Source organism: Tachysurus fulvidraco, chromosome 16, assembly GCF_022655615.1.
Source record: "Tachysurus fulvidraco isolate hzauxx_2018 chromosome 16, HZAU_PFXX_2.0, whole genome shotgun sequence".
Taxonomy (NCBI): domain Eukaryota; kingdom Metazoa; phylum Chordata; class Actinopteri; order Siluriformes; family Bagridae; genus Tachysurus; species Tachysurus fulvidraco.
Window position 1 is genome coordinate 14876707 of NC_062533.1, and position 27844 is coordinate 14904550.

Sequence of the window (27844 nt, forward strand, 5' to 3'; positions counted from 1 at the left end):
AGCAGTGAACACACACACACCGTGAACACACACCCGGAGCAGTGGGCAGCCATTTATTCTGTGGCGCCCGGGGAGCAGTTGGGGGGTTTGGTGCTTTGCTCAAGGGCACCTCATCTTCACATGATGTCAATATTGGTGTTCAGAAGCTGTTCATGAGAGATAGTTGGACATTTGGCATCTCCACTCTCCAAAAACTCATTAAAGATGGTTAATATTCACAAACCAGGGCAACCATTACTGCCCTGTGTACAGTCGATAGTTCAAACCCCAAACCTTCGTCTGATTAGTGTGTAGTATAGAAAAGGCATTAGAAAACTCGGATTCCAGATAACTTCTGGCCAAATATGGTAGTTTAGGCATAGAGTTTAGTTATGGCAAGTGTATTGTGGGCCGAAAGTGCACCATTTGAGAGAGTGATGTTTATAGCTTTAAATGGCATTTGGAATCCCAAAAATGGCCAAATGCGTCCAGTGTTTGTGCAGTGTTTCAGTATCACGGCATTCAGAGTACACATCAGATTGCCATATGTGGGCTAGATGACATAGTAAGTAGGTCATTTCCCATGTAGGAGCGGACAAATACTGAGAAGTAAGAGTATAGGTAGTATCTAAATGTTAATTAAAAGTTATTGTCTGTTGTCCCTTGGCTGCTCCCTGTTTGGGGTCGTGCCAACAGATTATCCAATCTGGATATTTTATTTTGGCACAGGTTTTACACTGAATGCCCTTCCTAACACAACCCTCACATTTTATCTGGGCTTGGGACCAACACTAAGTGATAACCCTTCGGTAGCTGGGTTGGATTCCGTTCCAGAAACTGAGCCCTTACCATGGTGTTGAGAGTGTGGGATCCTGCCGCTGGACCATCAGGAACTTTAATTAACTATGAAGTCTATCTTCTTGTCTTTAAGTCAGAAGGTATCAATACATAAAATCCTTATTGGAAACCCTCTAATATTCTGGACACATCTTCATTTTGGTTAAGACAGATTAGATAAAAAAAATCTTTCTATTGTGAGTATTTGAATACAAATATATGTATGGTATGAATATATATATAATAATATGAGTTTTTGGTAAACAGTGTGAAGGTGTGAGGATTACCAGAAATCTTTTTAAAAAGAGAATAAAAACAAAAACCAAAGAATGACGTGTCATGGCATTTGAGATTTGAAATACACTGGTACTTCACAATGTCAAAAGGTAAGGGAATGTTATTTCTTGTAAATTTATGTTGAGAAAAAGCTTTCTTCAACTGCTCTGCTCGAGAGACACCGCAGCAGATGACGTGATCAGCATATTTAATTTAGAAGTTTTTACCCCAGATGCCCTTACTGATGCAACCCTTACTGATAAGACTGGTACTGAGAGTTAAACCCCACACCCACCCACCCCTAGGTTGGCTCCCTGTCTATGATTCGAACCCAAGCCATAAAGTCCCAATCTACCAAGATGTTAACGTACATTAATGAAGAACAGTTAACAGAATTTCAAAAACTGTTATTTCATGGTTTATAACTACTAAAAAAAACCATCAAGCATCACATACAGATCTATGAATAAAAAAACATGAGTTTAAATAAGATGTGTCAATATTTATTGGTTGTTCTGTTCGTACTTCTGTTTCAGTTACATAACTTATTTCAGCATTTTGTTTGTAACAACATGTACACTTATTTAACAACCTGTTTTACACTTCCCTTTAAAACACAAGTGGTTTCCTTTCTAATACCATCCACACACTCTATGGGGTCTTTTATTAATACTAATAATAATAATAATAATAATAATAATAATAATAATAATAATATATATATATATATATATATATATATATATATATATATATATATATATATATATATATATATATATATATAAACATTCAAGGAGTTATGCAAGTTAAATTGGCAATTTAAAAAAAAAAAAAAAGCTGAGTACACAAGAAATACTGAAATATTCCTACAGCAAAGTGTGTTTAGAAAAGCAGGGAACTATTCTTTGTCTCGGTGAGTGGGTTAGCTTTGGTTGTAGTGATAATACATTTTACTCACGTGAGTGCTTATAAAAAACAAGGCTCGAAATGGAGAAGATTTAAGAAACATTCCCAGTGCTTAAAAATATTTATATAAAAAAAAAAGAACCCAGACAAGCCAGGTGCACGAGTTAATGAATAAATAACAATTTTGTTAAACCACTGGTTCTGACAGGTATCAACTGAACCTGGATCACTTCAGCATATGAGAAGCTATATCAAGTTTACTTTCTGGGCACAAATATTCCGCATTTTAACAGAAAATAAAACAGGAAATAATACTGCCTGGTTAGAGATTAGTATACAAAAGAGCAACAATACATTTATCAGGTACAATTTTATGTCAGTTTTCCAGGATATGCCGTGTAATATTCTAGTCAACAAAAATGACATGCAAATTTATAAACCTTCCTACATTTACTTAAAATGAACTCAAATTTTTTTTCTTTGTCAAATCTGCTGCATTTAACCCGAGTCAAAGTCTTACCTCTGACTTATCGTTTTTATCTAGAAAGGGAATAAAAATACAATGAATTTACAGCATTTAAAAAAAAAAAAAGACTAACCATTCAAACTATTGACTGGGGTTATTTCTATAATTTTTATGTGATACTGCTGTAAATGTAGCCATCTCTCTATGCAAAATTTGCCAGCCAAACAAACCCCAGCTTAATACATCATAACACCCAAAGTCTACAACTGCCAAGAAATGTTGAGGTCTTAATGAACATTTTGCAATCTTTTCAATTTACAAATGTTGGAGGGATTAACAACTGAAAGCAAACAACAATACAACAAGCTGTTTTTCAGAAGATAACAGAATCTGGTTTTACAAATTGATCACATTTTGAAAATGCATGAAACACGCAGGTAAAGCCAAAACTCTCTCAAGCTATCGTTCTTCATTGTTTTTCTTATTGTATCGTATGCAGTATTAAATACTTTACAATTCTGTACCTGGATTCCTCCTACGCCACAAAGTTTAATGTTTTCCTTGATGTGTCTTAATGAAATTCCTAGACCTAATTTTCATTTCTGAGTTTCAATGTACAACATCTATAAAGACTCATCTAAGAAACACAGCCTTAAACCATCTTCAATGGAAATACTGAACTCCGTGGTCAGGACTATTCTACATAAAGATACAGTGCATAAATTCAAATTTAATTAACACCAAATTCAATTAGAAGTGGAGAAAGCCAAAATGAGAACTATGTTGACGAAAGCAAAGGCTAAGACTGCTCAAAGCAAATGTACTGCCAAAGAACTTACTCGATTATGTGTGTCCAAACCAAGAGACTTCTGCAAAAATGGGAACGTATTTAGTATCCATGTCCAATCTTATCTGGAAAGTTCCGGTATGGGCACAGGTTTTCATTCCAACCAAACAGAAGCCACACCTGAGTCTAATGAAAGCCAAGATCAACTGATTAATCTGGTTGGAATTAAATGTATTGACTGGAAGGAAAACCTTCATCCACGCCGGCCCTTTGCAAATAGGATAGAGACACCACTATGTTACATGGACAGTCCAAACATATCACATATCATTATGGTGAAATGTAAAACCTATCAAAAATTATGCAAAATTTATTTCACATGCTTGAGAAGAGTGCACTTAAGCCTACAGACTGACAAAATAAGATCTCCTTTATGGTTCTTTAAAAGTGTAATGACAAGAGCGTGCTTAAAAGGTTCTACGTAGAACCTTTCCATAAAAAGGAACCCATTAACTGGAGAGTTTTATGAAGAAGAAGACAAAACCAAAGAACCATTTAATAATGTGGTTCTCCAAGTAGAATCAAAGAAGCATAGGCAGGGTCTATAATTTAGTAGCAGTGATAGAAATCATAACAAACCATTTTTATGATAATAATATTTATAATTGACTTTTTTTTATTAGATATTTGCCTGTGTTGTATCAACATAAAGCTCTGTAGCTCCAGTAAATAATGGAACTAATACTGTACATCGTTAAATAATGTTCCTGAAACAAATTTGTACTTAGGAGGGTCTGTGGAAATATTTTTAGAGTTAAAAAATTAATCTTTCTAAAGCTGTTAGAAACTAGGTTTCCTCAAGGTATCGTTAGATGATTGAATGTAGCTACTTACTTATAACCTACTCTGATAGAGAAACCCTTTGTTGTTGACTTTAGATTTGTTTCCCCAAAGGGACAAATCAAAGAACCCTTTAGTGCATTCAAATGATTTTTTTTGCTCAGTTTGTTTTTTCTTAAAAGCCCTAATTGGATTTGATTAGATTAACAGGGGACATACATTGTCTTTACATGTCTCCTCGGTGTAAAAAATCACATTCAGGCAATAAATAAAGACCTCAGAAGAAGCAAGACATGGTCATATGATCACAATCCTTTCACAACATGGCCTCCAAGCCCTCAGAGAGCCACTGGTGTAGAGAAAAGATGCTCTTAATTCAGTTTGGGGTAAACCAAAATTCTAGCAACAATTTAAAAAAACAATAATCACAAAGTCTTTTTTAATTCTATTTTAAGTGTTTAAAATATTGTAAGTTACTGAGACATGCTACTATTCTGAATACAGCAAAAAGCAATAGTCAAATTGTTTTTTCACCAATGGTCTATATAGAAAATTATATATATAGAAGACTACTGTATATAGAAAAAAAAAAGAAAAAAAAAAGGAAGAAACGAAAAAATGGTGTTATAATTTGTGCCTGCAATTTCTGTTTAGGATAGAGAAAAACATGGACATGGCTGATCACAGAGGACTTTACCCAGGACAAGACTTTACACTTCAGGGTTCACGATAGAGTTCTTCTAGAGGCCTTTTGAAAAGAGTTCTATTCATAATAGAAAAATCCATTTGGCACTGCAAATGATAAAGTTAGACACTTTGTTATATGATTTTATATAGAGCTTTCAACAGGATTAGACAGAACTAGCATCTTGAATGCATTTCTCAGTCTAACTTGAGAGAAATAGCGACGAATCGAATAATGCGATGAAAGAACCTAAACGATAGTAAGACCGTGCTGAAAATCCAGTATCCATCAGTATCCTGTCCTTGGTTTGAGAATTCGCTTCTTAAGTGTCACATTAATATTTTTGTTTAATCTAATTTTAACAAATCTAATCAACAGAAACGATGATTCATCGCTGTCAGGTGAACACAATACACTACATACTGTATAATAAAGCTGGCGTATTACAACGGTGCCATTACTTATCTTTTTCATTTATTTATATAGTTCCGGAAAAAACATGAACTAGCCATTATTATATCTAGCTAAAAATGAAGGTTTTGTAGGCATATGAGTCTTTAATTAAGCATCCTGTCTGGAATAAAGATATGAAAAATATCTTTAATATTTTATCACTATAAGTAAATAATAAAAAAAAGATATCACCAAACCTTCTAAACTATATGCAGACTCCGCTTACTCTAATGGCAAAAGTCAGGCTGTGCTGAACTAATGTTTCTGGAAAAAAAAAAAAAAACATTCTGCCTTGCTGCAGTGTAAAGGGGTATTTGCAAAGTCAAAAGACTAAAACCTGAACACCGGATGTTTAATTCTAATGAAAGCGCTATGTATTTGTATGACACGGTGAATAGCCACAGGCCGTTCTTTTTTTTTCCCCGTTCCATTCATGACCATAAATCCTGAGCTTTGCACTTGTTGATTTGGAAAACCGAAATATGAAAAGCCATCAGTGCCCTACAACACCGCTCTCACTACATAAAGCACATACAGAATATTCACAGCTGTCTTTACATTTGTATTCATGTCACAATTAATTCCCGATTTCCTACTCTAACAGCTGAAGTGTATTTACAGGTTTAAATTGGCACTTAACAATTACATATGGATCTTCCATTAGCTGTTTGTTTCAAAAATATCCCTTAAAACGCTGTCTCAGGTGTTGCGTCTTACATCTCTTACAACATTTCTTGGACATACTATACTATATATATATATATATATATATATATATATATATATATATATATATATATATATATATATATATATACACACACACACACACACACTCCAGTTGTGGGAACTGGGTGATATTTCTCCCCAGTGTTCAGGCCTTGATGTTTGCTCATTGCTAAGAAAAAAAAAGCATTTTAGTCCAGCGAAAGAAGTGGCTGCATGTTCTCCTCTTCGCTTTTGATCTTTTCTGGCCGTTTAAGAACTCCAGGCTCCACAACAGACTGGGACCTGCAAATATGAATAAAACATGATCATTATCAGAATGACAAGTTTCATGGCTTACATGTTTTTTTGTTGTTGATGGTAGTGGTGGTTTTGATTATTGCCTGAGGTTATGAGTAGCACTGAATTCCAAGTTATGAAAGAAATGTTAAATTCATTCATTCATTCATCCATTCATTCATTCATTCATTCATTCATTTTCTACCGATTATCCAAACTTCTCAGGTCATGAGGAGCCTGTGCCTATCTCGGGCGTCATTGGGCATCAAGGCAGGATACACCCTGGACGGAGTGCCAACCCATCGCAGGGCACACACACTCTCATTCACTCACGCAATCACACACTACGGACAATTTTCCAGAGATGCCAATCAACCTACCATGCATGTCTTTGGACCGGGAGAGGAAACCAGAGTACCCGGAGGAAACCTCTGAGGCACAGGGAGAACATGCAAACTCCACACACACAAGGTGGAGGCGAGAACCAAACCCCCAACCCTGGAGGTGTGAGGCAAACGTGCTAACCAATAAGCCACCGTGTCCCCTTGAAATGTTAAATTGTAATGCCATTATTTTTGACCTGTATCAGAGCACTGTTCAAATCAGAAGGCGGTCATTAATTTTCCTTAGAAGCACAGCTTTCACAATAAATGACAGATTTATATTACATTTGTATCTGTCTGTTGTATCTGCTGCAATCTAAGACTTCTTATAAATAGATTAAAAATACGTGTAATTAATTTCCATAAACAACAAAAAAGTAGGGTATACTGTAGGTTTTCTTCCATCAGAGTCTTTGAACTTTTCTTTTTTCCATTTTTAGCATGACATTTTTAACTATCACTTCACCAATCACTGGGGTATAAAATACTCAGCATGCGATATTGTGTCAACATCAATAATCATGTAGCTTGAAAGATTGAGATAATACCTAGAAATAAATATAATTTCAAGTAAATATGTAGAAAAAATTAATTTAGAGAAAGTTTTGAAAATGAGATATGCCAAAATAGTAGCATATTTAAAAAAAAAAATGACACTGTTTTCCCTAAAAGATATAAACTCTATTTAAATTAATAAAATACTATCTTGAAATAATGAGATAACAACTAGAAATAAATATAATTGCAAGTTAATATGTCAAATTAATGAGTTAAAACGAGATATTTATAGAATATCTTGAAAATAAATAAAATAGTGGCATACTCAAAAATACTGAAATATTTAAACATTATATATATTATATAAAGATAAATATATTGTTCAAATAAAGAAAATAAAATTGTGAGATACTAAGACAAACTTTTATATTTTATATGTTTGTAATACAGTATATGAAATATAATGCTAATAGATATCAGTTATATTTTATACATAAGATTTATACGTGAGTTTTTACCTGGAAAGTTCATTTTAAATAATGTCTCCACTGGCCATAACCCTGCCCTAGTTGGATTTATTCTTCTAAAGCAGAAACATAAGCAGCTTTCGAGACACAATATGAACAATCATCACGCACAAATCTGGGGCAGGTCACTGGGAAAAATGCAGTTAAATGTGATTCTGGCTGCTACACATAATGATGATAATCTAAGCAAAGCACAGATGCACATTATTTTAGGGGCTTGATGAAGTTTCTAGTGTAGTATATGTTTGGCTCTGTCTTTAACTACACCTGAAACAAGGAATAAAATACTAGAAATGTTTATATACATATATATATATTTTTTCTTTATTTTTTTTTTGTCAAAATAGTCACATAATTTTAAAATAATGAGAAATTCTATATTGTTTTATTCCATTATTTTATTCTTTTCTCTACTATTGGCTTTTTTTATTTAAATCAAGGACAGTCGTACAAATCATTTCACTAAATGTCATACAATGTGTGATTGTGAATGTGACAAATAAAGTTTTAATCTGAATTCAAATTTGAATTAAGAAACCTTTTTCTCACTACTGAGACAAATGCTTTAAAAATATTGTGTTTCTGTATTTTTTTTTGCTCAGTAGATACAATAGGAAAGCACAGAGTCTTCTAATCATAGTCATGTTGGAGAAGCAACACCAAAAATTAAAAAGGTAAACTTCTACTGTTAAGCTTTAATGGACGCAAGCTGTTGTTTTCTAAGACTTGAGATCTCACTGAGCCTCCGGCTGTAGGCTTCTCTTTCAGACGGATTACGCTCACCAAGCAACAGCAGAGTCAGAAGTCAGATCAGTTCTAAAGGGAAAGCTTCATCGCATGTATTCATGCTCCAGAGAGCAGCTTGCAGCAGCAGTGTATCACTCACTGAAGGAGGCACACAACAGCGTCTTTTTGTCTTAACCTGTTTTCATGGACCAGAAACTCGAAAAACCCCTGAAGGCAATCGGTAAGAGAGTGAACTGGAACTCCTAGACTTGTAAATGTGTCCTAATCTAGCAGTTTATTACAACATAATGGAAAAGACAGACATATAATGTATGATATTAGGATTGCAGGAAACAAGTGCCCTCGTTCAATCTTCCAAATGCAAATAAATCGTGCGTTTCTCCACTCAGATATCAAATGAGCCGATTTAATTAGCGTTTTGCCTTAATGTCGATCAAATAGATTTTAGATTCAGTTAATTTAAGTCTTTTTTTAAGGCAAAATGCTGCCTCTGTTATAACTTGTATTTCTTTAGATAACCTCACTATACACACACATACACACACACATCAAATGATCTCATCTCTATTTAACTCACTGTAATTCAATTGGAGAAACACTAAAGAAATTACATAACAACCTGGAAAATATAATAATGTTACTCTTAGTCCAATCCTTGTGTATAGCTGTAGGTCTATGGAATAAGCAGGTCATTGGCATAGGCAGCCTGGACATCGTCTAAAAGTAGGACACTACTTTATCATCCTTCAGTTGCATCTCCGAGCCATCTGGTAAAACAGTGTCATTAAATTGCTTTACATATCCATTAATACAATGACCCATAAGAGTAATACACTAATCCTGTGTCCGTGCCAGATTTGTGCTGATTTTTTTTTTATGTTGAATTCCTTTTCACTCTCATTCTGATTCTGAGTTGGATTAAAAAAATCAGCCTTAAATGTGTTGACACATTTTTCAAAAATTATAATTAAATGATCAGATAATAATCAGATTAGAAATACAATACATTTCAGAATGACTGGAATTACCACCAGGAGATTACGACCATACCCATGGAGTGTGTAGCAAAATAACAAACCCAAACGTACACCGGAAATGTGTAAAGGGGCACAAAATCAATTGGTACAGACTTAAACCTGTGTCTGAATTGAAAAGGAACTTAGCATACCCAAAAATGACGATTGTACACTGTTCTGTAAGTGTTTCTAAGCATGCTGGACATTACAGGAGAGGTTTCACCAGGGCAAGGTTCATCACCTGTTAAATTTAAAGGTGCCAAAATTTTTGAAAGCAGTTAAGACTGTTACAAATTTAACTGCACACTGTTTTTATTTTTTTTTTCTGCCCCATTTGCATGCAGTGTACCAATAATCCTGGAGGTCAATATGATTTATTAATAATTGCTAAAATTGCAAATTGCTAAAATAAAAAAATTAAAAAATCATAAATGCGATCCATTTTTAAACTACTATTGATTGCACTATGAAAATAATGTACCTATATGTTTATTGAACAGCAAAAAGGAGTTCGAAGCACTTTGAAACAAGAAGAAATATCTGAATAGAATAAGAAAAAATGAATGTTCTATGTGAGCTCGCTGTTGATCGGCTCAAAAACAGCGCCTGGGGTAAAGCTACATATTGATTAGTGTCTGTTCTTCCTACAGCTACCCTGCTCCTCCACACATAACTTAGTTTTATTTCACTTATCTTTTAACCTATCTATGCATGGATTGTATTTTTTGCCTCACTTCTAAATCTTTTGTGATAGCAAATTAATAAATGTAGTGGTTTACAGTAAGGTTTAACTATTATTTACTAAAATCTTTAAAAAGCCAAAAAAATTATTGCCATAATAACCATAAAAATATTAATTAATGTTTAAATACCACATATTTATTATTGCTTTATAATTATGCTGTCTTAATTTAAGCTCTCCATAATTAACATTAGTGATTTAATTAACAAACCATGAGAAGCATTAAGTAAGTGATTAACATCTAGAATTATTTGTTTATAGGAAAATAATCAACAACTGGGTGATGTGTTAAGTCTGAAAACAGCCTGAAGTGTTTTCTTCTTCTTTTTCCATACTAATTTCCAAAATAATTCTATTTTTTATTCGTTTAAAAAAGACATCACATGTTTATTGGATTATAGTAACATTTAATGTTGGGAAACATCTGCAAAACAAGTACATCCCTGTCATTACCTGTAAAGTAGGAGCTATAAACAGTCCAAAAAATAGCAGTTAATCTATTTCTGTCATTTGAAAAAGAAAAAAACAGCTTTAACTCTGACCGATATCCATGAAGACTCTTTCCATAATTTTTAAACATCTCTACCCAGAAAATGTCATTATATTAACGATTACAGACTTTTTATATACAAACTGTTCACGTGTTCTATCCAGCATACAAGCCTTGGTGAATGATCCGTTGCTATAGAAACTATAACATATCTCAATGACTGCATGAACATAAACCTGTGATTCGTTTGCTGTAATAGAAAATTAACCACTTTCTGAAAGTCAGAATTTATCATGCAACAACGTGTTGCAACTGTTAACATTTAACAGAATAAACCATTCATTCTTCACTCGAATAATTACATTTCATTGTAGCTACTGAATGTAATGCTCTAAGATGAATAAATGAACAATAAATAAAGGGTTTAAATGGGCCAGTAAATAATTGTGGTTTTTAATGATCGTCTCTCTAAAACTCAAGAAATTATTATAAGGCAATATCTCAGACATTCAAAGAGAAGTTGCCAACTCCATGTGGTCTTTAAGGACAACAGCCTCCTAATCAATACACAACTATCGGACTTTATCTGACTGTAAAAAGAACATTATTCATAATAACACTCTGAGGTGTTTATAACAGTTTATAATCACACCCTCCAGTGTCACCAAAATGAGGATGAGGTTGACTTTTGAGTCTGGTTCCTCTTAAAGTTTCTTCCTCTTCCATCTAAGGGAGTTTTTCCTCACCTCAGTCACCTCGGTCACCTCAGGCTTGTTCATTAGGGATAAATACAAACACATTTAAATAGAAGTCTAACATTAATCTTGAACATTTTTTACTATATTTCTTATGTTCTTAAAAGCTGCTTGAGACAATGTCCATTGTTAAAAAATGCTCTACAAATAAATTGAATTGAAAGCACCATTTTAAGGTCACACTCTGTCTATATACTGTACAATCCTGGTTGATGACCGCAAATATGTCAATAAAAACGTTAACACAGGGTTCAGTAATGTACAATGTGATATTTGAGATCATGAATAGTCCAAGATTAATTGTTAACCCCAGATAAAGTATGAGTGAAATGTGTAATGTAAACCTAACCCAGGGTTTATTATTTCAAGCCCTAAGGAGTGTTAAATGAACGTGTTACCAGAGGAACACACTGACCGTTTCATGCTTTTCGGGGACAGATCTTTCTCCAGGTCTTTAACAGAAAGGGTATAGGACTCAGGGCAGTAGTCAGTCTCCTCATCATAAGCGTGGTCAAGCAGAGTCCTGGCCCATGTGCCCATGTCATAGGGGGGCATCATGCCACCCAACTCAGAGGGCAGAATCTCTGGCACGATCAGTTGGTGCAGACTATTCAGATTGTTCCCATGCATAAAGATCTGGAAAGTCAATACAATCAGGAAAACAAAGAGTTAATACCAATCTGCTTATCTTAGCCAATTCTAGCCTCCTATTGATGTGTGCTAATCTGATTGGCTAATCTTTTCCTCTCCATTATATCCTTTTCACTCACCCTTTCACTCACCCTTTTTCTTGTTTTGTCCTTCAGGAAGGGTCGAATGACCGTGTACAGAGCGTGGATGTACCATGGCTGGTTGACAAAATGGATGCCTCCGAACCTGGCTGGGAAGCTGTCCTGTACAGAGCAGAATATAGAAATAATTCTTTAATTTTGCCATCCAAAGCAGATTTAAAACACACAATGAAAGAAAGACACGAATAGTTTAAAGATATAAATCACAAATGAGGATTTGCACGTGTACCATGAGCACAACAGTTGTTATGTAAAGCACTGGGCTACTATACACTTGCCTAGTTCATTTCAGATTATTCCAACAGAAGGAAATCAACAACACAGGACAGAAATCAATTCATTCATTCATCATTAATCCACTCATCTTCACTAAACGTTTATTTACCGCATTTATATGACAGTGCTGTTGAATTCTCACAGTTGATTGGTCTGAAGGTTGTAAATTTATTTTCAGCAGCTTTTTCGATTCTGGTAACAATTGTTACCAGCTTGTTAACCCTTTTTTTAACCACTACACAGGCGTATTTATTTTTTTGCTAACTAAATTCTAAAAAAAGACGTTATTAAGGTAACTCTCTTGTTTCATGTACATCCTACAATATTAAAAGCACCATATCGCAAATGTACCCCTCCTTCAAAACTATTGGTACAGCAAAGCTAAAATTTTGTTTGTGCTATGTACTGAAGGTGTTTGGGCTTAAGTTCGACATGAATCTAAACAATAGAACAGATTTGTAAAAATGAAGTTTAACAAATAAGTTTCATTTTAAAAACAATTAAAAATGTGACTTTTGTTTGAACCAACCTATTCAAAAATATTGGAACACATCAGTTTCTTGTTGCCCAATAGACCTTTGTTGTTTAAATAAAATTCAGACCAGAAAGCTGGCTATGTAGAAATAGAAGCTGAGAAAGATGGAATGACCTGTTATGGGTAAATAACCCTAATTCGGATTCATTCCAGGTCACATCACACCTCTTTGTCACTGATTATTTTCCTATAACAGCAGACACCAAATATATTTATTTCTTGATTCTACATTTGCTTCTATACTAAGTACTAATACTAGTTCTTTCTAGTCTCACATTTCAGTTGATTGATGTTTTGCACAATACTTTACAATGCATTATGTAACTGCTGCTATAACACTAATGTGTTCATTCCAGTATTTCTGCACATGCAATATTGATTGGACATACACTGTTTACACTGCACTGTCTTTTTGTCTTGTCCTGCACTGTTTGCACCAAGTTGCACAGATGCACTTCATGTGGCTAGGACTAACTTACTTAAGTCCTTAGCTCTGTCTACGTATGTTTTATGTAGCACCATGGTCCTGGAGAAACGTTGTCTCATTTCACTGTGTACTGCAACAGCTATGTATGGTTGAAATGACAATAAAAGCTTCTTGACTTGACTTCGTGACTTGACTACTAAATTATCTCTCTTTTCATTTTCACCCAAGGAGCAACATGTAATAGAATTTCTCTTGTTGAAATATCATAGAACCTAAATAAATACAAATTAATGTTGAATCTGGAGTTCTGAAGGTTTCCTTTGTTTGTCCCTTAAGGTTTCCCATTATAGAGAATGGGATTCTTTTTTTAAATGTTTTAAGCACTACCTTTCTGAGACCTAGGAAACTTTTTAAGACCCAGTTCAGTACTGGGTTCAGTACTTCAGTACTAAATGTGACACAGCACTTATTTTTTACATTTTTAATTTACAACCCAATAAACCCACTGTGAAATATATTATGTCATAAAACTCCCCTTTTAAGTCGTTTTAGTCTTAAACAATTATGTGGTCATGTGCAATATTAGGAAAATATCTGCTGCCATGATCTGTTGCTGTTTGGTGACTGTTGTGTTAATCTTTGTGTTTCTTGCTTCCTTGACAACTGTTCTCTATATAACTATACACAAAACTGAGTAACCTGATTACTGGACTGAAAGCCAGATATCTTAAAATCTAATAATAGATTTAATCCAATCTGAGATATCGAAAGTATGACCATATGAAAAATTTTGTAAGTTGTGATGCAGGAATCGTATAATTATTACTGCACGTGTAAAATGTAGCTTCTTGCATTCATATTCCTTGTTTTGATTTAACTTAAAATAAAATCAACTGCCTATTTTAATTTTAGTAAAATAAAGGAAAGGTTTTATTCTCTGTGAAAGACAAGTTGTTTATTTTAAGGTTTTTGTGACCTGTGAGCTTTATGAGCATTGTGAGCATTGTGTTGCTGTTGCTGGAGAACAGATGTGCGGATTAGGATTTGACGCTGAAGGCTGAAAATCCCTTTGGCACCAACTTCCACATGAGAGAGAACAGAAAGTCCAGACAGAACTCCAGAGGACAGCCACAAAGCATTACCCAACACATTTCCAGCCCTACTAGATTTCCCTTCTGAGGCACAGAAGTGCTTTTAGAGCTGAAGATAAATATTGCTGAAATACATCATGTGTCTCTGTTCCTCAGAGAAGTGATTGAGTATATTACAAAAATATTAAATGGAAAAAGAAAGGACTGAATTGCAAGAGTTCATAACAACCACTGGAGTTAAACTTGGAAATAAACCTGTTAATATGTAAAAGTAATTAAATAAAACGGTTCAAATGTCTACAATTAAACATGTGCGGATGCTTGTTTTCCTTTACACGTGAAAGGAATAAAAATGAAAATTTTTGATGTGCTCATCAAACTTGACCATTATTTTCAATAACAACTTATAATAAGCTACATTTAATAATACAGAATGCCCAAGAGTAAAGTTAGTTCCTGTTATCTGTTATTTTAAAGCAGCTGTAAACTGTAAACTGGTGTTACCTCTCTTTTATTCTTTCCTCACTCTCTTGAAGTTAATAAGACAAATGCTGACTTGCAAATACTATAAATCACAAAGCCCTCTGCCCTAAAGCCTTTCACACTGTAAAAAAAACATTGACGATGTTAAATTATTAATTTGTTACAGAAATCTTCTGATTAAATAAAAATGCATTTTTAATTTTCTGATTTGCCTTGTAGACAACACTGTGTCATTTTCCAGAATGCTGCTGATGAACAATGAACAAATGAACAATAGCATTCTGACCAATCAGATTCAAGAACAGTATTGTAAATAAATTAAAAAAAACTCACCATATACTGTATGGTAAAATTGATGTTTCTCTTATGTTCAGGCATATAGACAATTAATTTAATTATTACCACATTTATATAACAACATTTATAGCCATTAATATATACTTTCTCGAGTTGTTTGAGTTAAAATCATTGTGTTGAATTTTTATATAGTAGACTTATTTAGCACATATTCATCCCAGTTTCCTATTTTGCTAACAGTTCCAGGGTTTTCTGTTATTAGAAAGATTTAAACTATATCCTGCTACTATGGAACAACAACTATATCCTTGCAAAATTAAATTTTTCATGAACCCTAAATGAACTAAATAATTATATGAGGCACACATTCAACTGAACTACTTGTTGGTAAATACTAACATTCAATCAAGTAGTGATTTGAAGATGAAACGGATTTAAATGGTAAATATATCGAATGTATATTTGTTAGATGCGCTTATAATACACGCATTCATGCCACTTTAAGAGAACCAATCACGATTAACAATATGACACACTGTTCCTAGTCAGATTTACTATCGTTTATATCTCATGAGTACAACTTTTAGGAGTGAAACGCTTCTTTTTAGCCTTATGGGATTTTTATGAGGCATAAGTAAATTTCTAAAGAACTGACCTCTTTTTTTATTAATAGCAACAACCACACAATAGAGTATGAGGCTAGAGGGCAACTTCCATAGATCAGTGAATGAACTGAATTTGGCCAAATGGAAAGATGATGGATAGAAAGTGCTTTCACAAAAAGAACATATCAAAGCCAAGAAACACTAATTTACCCTGTTTTACTTTCTACAATGGCTCCACTATTTATTTTACCATTTTGTATGTATAAGTGACTATATGTCTGAAAATGATCAAAATGATGATAGGGGGATATAATCCATTCATTCATCTCTAAGTATGCACTGTACAGTATCATGGTTAGAATGGAGGTAGATCTGGAGCCATTTCCTGAAACACAGAATGTGAAGCAGGAATACACCCTGGAAGGTGTTTTTCTAACACACACGCTTATACAGACCCAGTAACAATTTATAGAGGAAAGTTTCAATGTACCAAGTAGGAAGAAATGTACATCAACATAGGGCACACATGCAAAACTCTACACAGACAGTTACCCAATTCTGATGAGTCACCAAGCTGATAGAAACCCAAACGAAAGTGAAGAGAATATGCAAAGCTTTACACAGAAAGTAACCCGAGCTCAGGATAAAGCCCCTTGAGATATAATAGAGCTATCAGCCTGGGGATCTAATGTTTTACCCAAAGCAGACATGCTAATAGGAACATCAGAACACCAACACAAGCAGTATTTCATGAAAATAACTGAAGCACTGCAGGTGTTTTAGGTGCACTTGGCAGATTCGGCCCGTTAAGATAAACGGAGCTGCACAGCAAAGCGAAAGACAAACATAACCTGAATTTAGCACCTCCATTTTCACCCAGTAAAATAATTACTTTACCTCCAGCCTCTTAGTCCCAGTTATGTCATGTGCCATTTCTTCTGCATTCTGCTGTTCTGGTGGCAGACTGAACATTGTCATGTCATTACTGAGACAGTCTTGAGTCAAAAAAACTGCTGCAAGTTTTAAAACATCTCTGTCTTCTTTACTGTCTCCTTTTGTGTTTGCTAGAAGAAAATGACCACTGACCCAGTAAATACTGCGTATAACCCGTTCCCATTCCCCCTGCAAAGATATGCAAAGAAATGTTATGAACTTAATTGACTTGTTTGATGCCAGTCGCTTTGTAGGGCTCAATTAGACAGCACCAGAGTTATTACGCCTTTATTCCTTTGAAAATAAATACAAACGATTACCAGATCATGGACCACAATGTAACAGCGTGGCTGAGGATTAAACTCGGTCTTTTATATACTGTAACTTCAAATGATAAAATCAATAAGTAATGCTTTTTGCATATTTACACATACTAACAGTCTCTTTCTAGACGTCTCTTTCCACTCATAAAGTTACGTGTGAAGTTTAGATCTCAAAGGCTTGCATGTTTGTTTCTACTTGTGTTATGTCTAGATCCTTTCACAGTTGTGTCTAGAGCAACATTTTAAAATCAATCATGTGCAGTTAAAGCCAAAACGACTTACTAATAGGTAATAAATCAAATAAAGCAGATCAGTTGAGATATGCAGTCAGTTGTCCAACAACAAGGTGGAATAAAGGCAAGAAATCATTTTAAATACAGATGACAAAAATTCAAATACATTTTTAATTGTAGAATATTGTAATATAGCTGTGATCTTTGGAAATCAATCATAAGTTAATAATCTAACTCTAGGTTCTAGGTTTTAACCACAGCCATTATAATAGCACCACAATGTCAATAATAATAATAATAATAATAATAATAATAATAATAATAATAATAATAATAATAATAATAATAATAAATAAACCTACTGTAGGAAACCTGAAGATCATTATATTTTCCTCAATTCACAAGAGGAAAAACTATTACAACAAAACTGAGGAAGATCCATTTGATGACATATTTCAAAATGCTATTTATGTATGTGACATTGCCTTTATAAGGTGCATATAAGGTACCATTATATAGACATGTAATACCAATAACACTAAACAATAAAAGGCTGAAATATTGTGTTTACACTTAGCACTGAACTTACTGACTATTACCAATGATATTATGAAGTATGGAGAATTATTAGGATTAATGAATCTATTTTTTAAGGAAATTAATCTGTTGTAGATGTACATGACCAAAATGCAATATTACATTGATGTCTTTGAAAGGCAGGATTATCCTGGCTTCTGCATTAATAATCGCTACCCTTTCTATAAGCAGAAGTCAGTAGAAGTTAGTAGATAATTAAGATCTACTCACTCAATCACTTATCAGTAATCGCTTCATCCTGATCAGAGTAAGATCTGAATATTGATGTGCAATTTTGCCATTAGCAAAATAACACTAGCTGCAACTCTGAACAAAGCTCTTTGTTGCTCTCATCTCTTAATGGTGCACAGATTAGATAATCACCATAATGCAGGAGGCTGGATGAGATATTTTTGGAATCACCATCAAAAGCCTGGTCCATCTGTCCATCTGAGTTGATCTATAAGATCATACAGATTTTTGATGGATTATAATAGTCGTAGTCAAAGCTAAAACCCTGTTTGATGCTATTCATTTATTATTTATTCTTTATGAAGAACCTTACTTCAAAACTACACCATTTGTTGCTTTGCCGCAGCCATTTTCTACACCTTTAGGGTCGAAACTCGGAGGCAGTTTCTTTTAGATGTCCTTTTAACATCTGAACATTTGCATTCTGTCCTTTTCACTAGTTGAACATCTAAAAATTCATTAAAAAAAGAATCAATGATTTGTTTCATCTGGGTACTCAGGTAGTAGATTCTAATATAGTCCTGTTAGACATATGACATTCTCTAAACACACACACACACACACACACACACACACACACACACACACACACACACACACACACACACACACACACACACACACACACAAAATCCAGACCTTATCAGTCTTTGGTGGTTGAGTGACATGACTGTGTTTCTTTCACCGAACACAGCCCATCTGGAGGGTGCATAGCATGGCGGTTAGACAGGTTGCCAGGGAAACTCGGCATGGGGTGGGATGAGGAAGATCGGTCAGCTCTGATTGGCTGCCAAACATGGTTTATTTCTCAGGACTAAGAGAGACAAAAGGCAAGTCCAAGACAGTGAAAGACACAACAGAAGCCTGTAGGAACAAAAGAGGTGCTCTATGAGAAACAGCCTCATGCTCTCTCTTTACTCCATTCGTCTGACGAGGATTCGTCGGCTTATTGCTTTTGCTAAAAACAACCATTTTCTCCACCTGGAGCGTATGCTCCTTTTAGTATCTCATTTGGCAATACACTGTAAACTTCAGCAGTTTTCCCATGGGCTCCTTTTGAAACATCATTCTTGGTTTATTTTGCCAATTTAAACTATTTTCTTTCCAGATTTATACATTTTCATCATGGATGTAAATACATAGCTCAAAAGCATTCAAAATAATTTCAGCATTCATTTCATTCATAATGCAGATGTCATTTCTTTACATAGCCTACGTATTTCCAACAGCCCTGCTCTCTCTGAGGTAAATTTAGACTGGAAAAAAAGCACAGAAAGCCCAAGCGCAAAGCCGTGCTGTGGTTGGTGGATGATTGATCATGCGTTAGATTCAGACGTGGGCGTGCTCCTGGAAGAGCCCTGTGACTGAAATCACGTATGTGCTCCAGCTTCCAAACAAATCTAAAACTATGACATAATTCAATGACACAAACATGTCTACTTCAACATAACATGTGAAGGAAAGCAGCTTTATTTTGAAATGCTTTGCAAAGAGATATAATAGATAAAGTCCATCTGCTTGTAGACGGCTGGAAAGACGACATGTGATTGGGGAAAATTATGAAATATCGTCTTGTGATAAAACTATTTCAACTGCTTAATAATTTACGAAAATAAAAGATATAATGCAATATATTTGTATCCATTATATCAGTGATTCCACTATCAGATTTTTGATATTATGCTGATTTACAAATATGTACAATAAAACATTTAAAGCAGTCCAGCCTTCAGCCAGTTTTACACTTTACCTTGAAATATAATCATTAATATACTTCATAAATCCTAATATTTTTGCTTAAATGTGTGAATCCATTTAATATCTCTTGCTTAAAGCATTCTTTCCCACGAGATATTCAATATTCACTAGACTGACCCAAACCTGTTACATGAACACATTCACGTTCAACAGGAGGTTGCATAATCCGAATTAACTAAAGATCATTTGAAGAAGAAAAGTAAGTTCTCTCCATATTTTTTCTTTATTTTCATGATATTGTGGTAATAGCTGATCTTTATCGATCTATAAGCACAGATCGAAGCTTATTACAAAATTTACAGCTTGAGAGAAAACTTTTGACTTTTAAAAAATCATTCAAATATCCTACTTCTAAAATACTTTGCACAGTATATTGAATATTTGCTAATTCCATGGTAAATAAATAAATAAATAAATAAATAAACCTCTTTACTTGTTAAATGGCAAAATCCAGCCAAGTAGGCTTGTAAAAAAATAAATATAGTTGTCTAAGTTTGATAAATAACAATAACAACAACAACAACAACAACAACAACAATAATAATAATAATAATAATAATAATAATAATAATAATAATGCTTCATTTTTGAGAATTGCTGCCGCTAAATGTCACCCCTGTCATGGAGTCAGTCCGGTATTAAAGCTAACAGGAAGTACATACGCCTTTTATCTTGTTCCTCCCTATTCAGTAATACTAACATATATAAACACAGACATGCATGTTTTTGTTCACAGCAGGAACGCCACATGACACATGACAGAGCTGACATTGTTACTTAAGGCTGATCTGTGTAATGCGTATATGCTAGAAATGAGCACAACCAGATTTGTCGCATTTCATCAAATCGTATCAAACCCAGCAAAATACTTGCTTTTGTGTGCTGTACCAGTGTCACATGACCTTCCATCTTCTTCCAAACTAACAAAATCTGACAAACTTAATAGAGCATTACAGATGCTGACATGTACAGGAGAACTTCACCATCATTTCTGCGCATTGCCTTTGTTTTCCTTTCAAATGACTACAAAAGCACCGTCCCACTCATTGGGTGAATGACGCATTCTGGAGGCAAGATGCTAATGGCAACGATCAATTATTCACCAGCTAATCTGTCTGAAGAGGCGCTGGAATGTGGAATGGGCTCATCATGGGCCGGCATTAAAATTCAGTCAACAAGCTTCACTTGAGGCTGTCTGCATGGCAAGTCAGATCTCAGTCTCTTTGAGGGGGAAAAAACAATATGCTTACAAAAATAATCAACAATATAATTATTGTGTAAACAAAGTGTGATAAAAAATCGATGAAAAATCACCTGAAAATCATGTATGAACAACAAAACTACATGCCAAACATCCTTAAATCACGTATGAAAATCAGAATTTCTAAGATACAGATATCCGTATCAGGTCCAATACTCAAAATAAAGTACTACGGCATCTTCGTACAACATCTCAAACATGTAGCTAAAGCTGGCTAGGTAAGAAGAAAATGTCCATACAAGGTCAAAACAAGGGCAATTTTAAAAAAAAATCACACAAGCAGATTTCTAAAGTTGAACAAAACTCTTTTCTTCGACAACCCTACTCGATCTGATGTAACGGATATAGCTTGCTAATGAACTTCCTTTAAAATTGCCTAACTTACAATATAAAGAATGAGACTAGCAGTGTATGTGTGAGTCTCTGACATGTAAGTATTCACTACACTCACAAAGCTGCTGGGAATGATATACAATATAAAAAAAAGAAAGCTTAACCTCAGCCTTAAGGCTTTTAACCGTTTCCCGTGTTATTGCTTTTTTTTAATTAATTTAAGCTTTTAAAAATGTAAAAGATGCTATAACATGCCAAATTGTGGGATGGCAATGTGAATGGAGCATTATTACTTTATTCCAGCCTGTTTTAGATACTGTTTCTTTATATCAGCTCCAGTGCAACAAGTAATCATATGGGTTTCCTCTGGGTTCTTTGGTTTCCTCCCACACACTACATGACTGGATGTATGGTGCCCTGTGATGGATCCAACCAGTTTGTACTCTCATCTCACACTCAGTGTTCTCAAGGTAGACTTTGGATACTCCATGACATGACCATACCGCCTTAAACTACTTCCTGAAGCCTCCTGAAAACACCTTAATGCAAAATATTTTTACAGTGATGAGTAATTCGTCTGAAAAACGCTGCTTCCTTTGCCGAGTTTGTGCTAATATTTACAGCATGCAAAGCTGACATGATAAAAATACTCTTGATTAAAAAATAAAGAATCATTAAGGCTTATTTTTCCTCTCACTATAAACATCCATGTCTGTTTTCTCTCACAATCAGCAATGAACGTGTGAATATAAAATGAACCCCTCTCTTTGATGATTGGAAATAAAGCTTTGTTTCTGTTGCGTGTTAACTTTTGTTTTGAGCTAATCAGTACCATCAAAACTTTGATTATTATTATTATTATTATTATTATTATTATTATTATTATTATTATTATACAGTATAAAACTCTTGTATAAATTTAATTTACACACAAGGCTTTGCACCATTTACAAGTGCAGCCTATGAACTCTGCACTCTAGTCTAGTCCAAAAAAAATACCACAGTTGTACCAAGTGTGTGCACTAATTTCGAACCCTTTTAACTTTGTAATAATAGCAACTGTAACAGGTGTAAGATTGTGCCAGAAGCCAAAATGCTACCCTGCTATGATAAGTAACCACAACGGCACAATTGACGTCCCTAATTGCTATGCAGACAACGTTTGCAAGCCTCAGAACATAAGGCCAACTCCTGTTCGTGTACCTCACACAGAGAATAGCTAATGCCCTTTACCAGACTGACTTCCTCCGACTCAAGCGCCTGCTTGAGACACAACATTACTCTGCGATTCAAAGGCTGATTAGGATTATGCAATTCATTAGGTTGTTAGCTATTCAGAACGGCCAAGAAAAGACGTACAGGTGATCTCTCATGATTGATGGAAATATCCAACTTGAGCGACGGGCAGAGAAAGAGAAAGTTTATGCAGTACAAAGCTGAGGTGTTTACATTTTATCGCATAATCATTATCAATACATTGGGATTAAATCAATTAATAATAGAAAAGAAGGCTTTATTTTGTCACATTGCAGCATACTGTAGTGAACTTCTTTCTTTGCATATTCCAACTTTCAAGGTTGGTATCAGAGCACAGGATCAGCCGTAATACAATGCCCCTGGAGCAGAGAGGGCTTACTTAACCCCTTTAGCCCTTGTCATCTTGTCTATTGTTGCATTCTCAAATCAGATCAGAATTTACAAAGAATTTATAGAAATATCAAGAACATATATACAGAATAATATTTGCACAGGGCTTGATCCACAATCCTCCAATCAACAACACAAAGCCTTAACCACATGAGCCATCACTGCTTCGCAAAGACGTCTTAGGAATACCATAAGTTCTCTTATAATAAATCTAACATCTTGTCCTTTGTTACATTCTCAAATGAGATCATAATATATGAAGAATTTGTAGATATGTCAAGAATATATATACGAAGAATCACATATGCATGATAAATAAATGTATTTGTATTACATCACAGCTCTGGTGCGTCATTGTGTCCATTGTGTGATTTCATGTTTTTTCCTAACTACTTAAAGGGTCCACAGTGGCAGGTGGGATAAATAATCCTTGATGCTACAGCAACATATAAAAGTTGATTATTTTCATGGACTTATTTGTACAAATCCACTATAACAGCTTGAATCTTTCTAAACATAAGCACAAACAAACCCCAGGATGAGGCTAGGAGTACAACAGATAGTAATAATAACAAAGGGAACAAGTTACTTTATAAAGTATTATCCAATAACAATCCATGATAAAGTTTTACAGCAAACAGACAAAGTCAAAACTGCTGTACTAGAAATTGAATCAAAATCATCTGACCAAACCGACTTGATATTTCAACAGCACTGTATTATAAGCTGAACTTTCCTGTCCCATTAAATGTTGAAAATCGAATTATCTTCATGAATGGTGCAAATGAGATGTCTGTACTGTTACCTGTAATCCCTCGATGGCCAATCTCAGCATGCTTGGAGTGAGTTTAGAAGCTTGCTTAAATGTGAAATTACTCCAGTCGATGATCAACACAAATCCATTCACTTGGAGCTCTGGGTCTTCAATCATGGCCTCCAGCGACAACAAAATGGCTCGCAGTATATCCACAAAGGTGTACCTGAGGTGTAACATATCAGATTTTAGATTTAAAAAGCAAAAACATTATTACTTCATGTGAAAAACAAAGAAAGGCATATTTTTGTAGATTTTTTCCACCAAACTTTTTGATTACATTGTCCAGAACCTATCGTCTTTGTTCAGCATCCTGAGGCACGACAACATATCAGTAAAATATGCTGTATTTGTCTGGCAAAGAAAATAAACAAGAATGAAAAGGAAAGAATGAAGACAATATCACTTTTTAGCGGCACTCAAACCAGTTAGGCTAATTGAGGCCCATCTGAACCCACTTTGTACTTGTTTTTGAAAAGGATGCAGACTTCGCTACTCTCTGAAGCAATGTTGTGACAAGTTTGGATTCAAAAGCCCTTTAAGCTCAAGTGAGGCACTGTGTGCACTTCTGAGTCTAATGAGCCAGGATTCATTAGATTCTTTTATATCCTTTCGCTACAAAAGTCCACTTTTTTATTCAAGTCAACAGAGTAGACATTGGTAATTAAGTTAATAAAATATAAATGCTAATTAGGACTTTTATGATTGTCCTTTTTTTGTGTGCTATTTTTAGACAGGGTTTTATGGCACGCCGATATTGACTTGGAAATGGACTAAAAACAGGCTTGCATTTAACTTTTTTCATTTCTCTAATTAAACCATGATTTACCAAAGAACAAATAAAAACTTACTTGGAAACTCTAAATGTTCAATCTCTTCCTATCCCTCTGGCCAGGATGTTTACAGAACATAATAAAGCTTATTGGTGTGGCTTATATTACTGTATAAAGTGCTCATTTATACAGTGAACTGCAGGGTTCTGTAATACCAACAATGCAAACACAAATGTTGCAATAATAATTAAAGTTATGCAATTTTACTGGCCAGCTCCAGTAAGTGAAAGCCAATTCCCTGTACAGTTTACATTTTTTTTTCTGCTCATGATAAACCTGAACCAGATCATAAACAACGATCAAATCTGTTCAGTTAAATTAGAAGGGTTATTGCAGGTAAAACTAGATATTGTACAGAACAAGATGGAATGTGAGAACATCTGTACCATCACAAATAAAATGAAAACTATAGAATAATAATATGTCTTGCTGAAGGAAAACTGTCAAGCACATTCATGGTAACAATTTTTAAATATGTGTGTCTCTACAGTCTACTTAATAAACTTACATAATTTATATTTTCTTATATTATATTTGTATATACTGTATATATATATATATACTGTATATATATATATATATATATATATATATATATATATATATATATATATATATATATATATTTTTTTTTTTTTTTAACCATAATACCCAGTCCTAATGTACATAATAATAACATGTACATTTATGTTAGGTTAAATTAAACATTTTAGACCCACAGAACATTTTACTTCACTTACTACAGCAGATCTTTGTTCTCAGTGCTGAAAAGTGTGTAGTGTAATGTAGTAGTGCTGAAGGACAGCTCAAATGCTTCAGGCCTTTCCACACCATTAGCCTCATTATGGTTTACAGATTCCAAGTGACTGCTACAGTTAACACGGTGTAAAACTTGCAAATTGGTAGCCATCCACACAACTGAATTTACAGTAAATTAAAGATTAGGGTCAGTGTTTATGTTGTTTCTTGTCAGTTCACTTGTATATAAATCAAATAAAACAATCCGGTTATTTTCTCCTGAGATTACAAGCTTTTTTCTTTTTTTATTAATCTTGAGAAATATAGTTTGTCAGTTTGTCAGCTGCCAAAACACAACCCAAGCTGGTCAAACCTCAAGACCTTGTCTTTAACAGCTAGAAAATTGTTTAATTCATGTTTGTGATTTTCTTATTCACTTATTGTTGGGATGTTTTGTATTTAAACCTAGCTATGTGTGTAATTGTGTATAATATATGGTAGAAGATAGCAGCTGATAAAGATGGTCGACCAGCTTGACAAGCTCAGCCTGTGCTTTGGTAGCTTTGGTCAGACCAGCTGGATTTTTCAGCACATTGGAAATAATCTGGCAACCCGCCCCAAATCCCAGCATCACCTGCTCTGATCCCAGTTGGCAGCGAAGAGGACCAGAATCTTCCTGCCGTGTCGATCCAGGTTAGACAGCACCCCAGGGAAACCGTCCTTGAGGGCCTGTTTGATACCAGGCTCTGTGGCCTTCAGGTTTTTGAACATGTCCAGGTTCTGCTGCCGGTATTCGAAGTACTGGGCGAGCAGACGGAACGCCTCGAAGTGGTTGAACTTGCGAGCGCGCAGGAAACGCAGAATAAAGGCGTCGTCCGTGCGCAAGAAGCCGATGTCGGGCCGCGTAATGATCATGTCCCGCACCTCCTGGATGTCCTGGTGCAAGGTGTCAGGGTTCTCCTTCAGCTCCGCCTTGGCCTTCTCCAGCGTCTCGGCGGATAAACCCGCCTGTAAATGAGTCATCACGCCAGCACACTTACCGACAAGAAGGGGGGAAAAAGTGATATCCTACAATTTGTGGCTGCGTCCTAAATAAAACACCACTTTAGTGACGAACCCGTCCTGAGATCCCACACACACACGCACACACACACACACACACACACACACACACACACACACACACGCACTCTCTTCGTGTAGGTTACTTCTCCCAAACCTCACTGTCACTGGTAAAGAGGATGCCTTTGTGGTTTAAGAAAGAAAAAAGAAGAAAAAGAAAAAGCACGAATTTGCTGTACGTTCATCCGGTCATTTTTATCGATCGTGGTCCAAAACGCATACTGTATCTACCCTAAAGGATCTGTATTCGTATCCGACTTCAGACAAAAAGCCCTTCGCTCTTGGACAGCCACTTAAAAGATAGGGGGGAAAAGATCAGCGATCACCATTAAAACGCGACATTAATCTACACTACACTGTCGTACCGCTAAAGAAGCGGCCAGGCAATGCGGCACCCTGCAGCATTAACTCCGCTCCCAAGTCTCCGTTTGCTGTGCATCTCAGATACAACATGTGAAGATGGAAGTCATCGGGAATCAGCGCCCATGGAGCATCCCGGTGTTTTCCGCCTCCACTCACAGATTTCCACCATGTGTTTAGAGTCAGGAAGATGGTTTGCGTCAGCGTTAATCTGGCTGCTTTTGTTGCCGCTGCTGATGCTGCTGCTGCTGGTGCTGCTGGTGATGATGATGATGTTGGTGACGATGACGATGATGATGATTGTGAGTGTGAGACTGAGAACGAAAAAAAAATACCCATACGGCTCCGGTCACACAGTCCATCTATCCATCCATCCAACCATCCAGCACATGGGGGCGGGGCAGGAGGTGTGAGGAGAAGAAGAAGAGGAGGAGGAACAGGAGGAGGAGAGGAAGAATTGTCTTCTTATCCATAATCCATAGCATGAAGCTTTTAAAGCGTCTACTCAGAGGCAGTGCTTTTACACTGTAATATATTGCTTACCTTTTTTCTCACCGTTACCGATATTTACTTTTAAGTGAAGCCTGTGTGTGCGTGTGTGTGTGTGTGTGTGTGTGTGTGTGTGTGTGTGTGTGTGTGTGTGTGTGTGTGTGTGTCAGAAAGAGAGAGAGAGAGGGAGACAGAGACAGAGACAGAGAGAGCTGAGCTGCTGCTGGTTTTTTGACCAGTCCATAATGACTCAAACATGCTTTGTCGTTAAA

The 27844-nt window shown here is 35.2% G+C and overlaps 1 protein-coding gene across 1 annotated transcript; it reads right to left on the bottom strand.

The window, feature by feature from the left end:
* Positions 1 to 6056: 6056 nt before the first annotated feature.
* On the bottom strand, positions 6057 to 27421 carry clvs2 (clavesin 2). The gene is made up of 5 exons (XM_027155348.2): positions 26236 to 27421; positions 24022 to 24196; positions 12178 to 12288; positions 11811 to 12031; positions 6057 to 6243 (listed from the first exon to the last, which is right to left on the bottom strand). The coding sequence occupies exons 1-5, from the start codon at positions 26622 to 26624 to the stop codon at positions 6150 to 6152; spliced, it is 990 nt and encodes a 329-aa protein (XP_027011149.1). The 5' UTR covers positions 26625 to 27421; the 3' UTR covers positions 6057 to 6149.
* Between the last annotated feature and the right edge of the window lie 423 nt (positions 27422 to 27844).

What these genes read in the sequence shown, in the direction of transcription:
- clvs2 (XM_027155348.2), bottom strand. Translation starts at nt 26,624, where the DNA reads ATGACTCATTTACAGGCGGGTTTATCCGCCGAGACGCTGGAGAAGGCC. An exon ending in GCCAACTGGGATCAGAGCAG is followed by an intron (nt 24,197 to 26,235) that starts GTGATGCTGGGA and finishes GTTACACCTCAG; the next exon opens with GTACACCTTTGTGGATATAC. An exon ending in TCCCCGAAAAGCATGAAACG is followed by an intron (nt 6,244 to 11,810) that starts GTCAGTGTGTTC and finishes TCATATTTGCAG; the next exon opens with GTCCCAGTCTGTTGTGGAGC.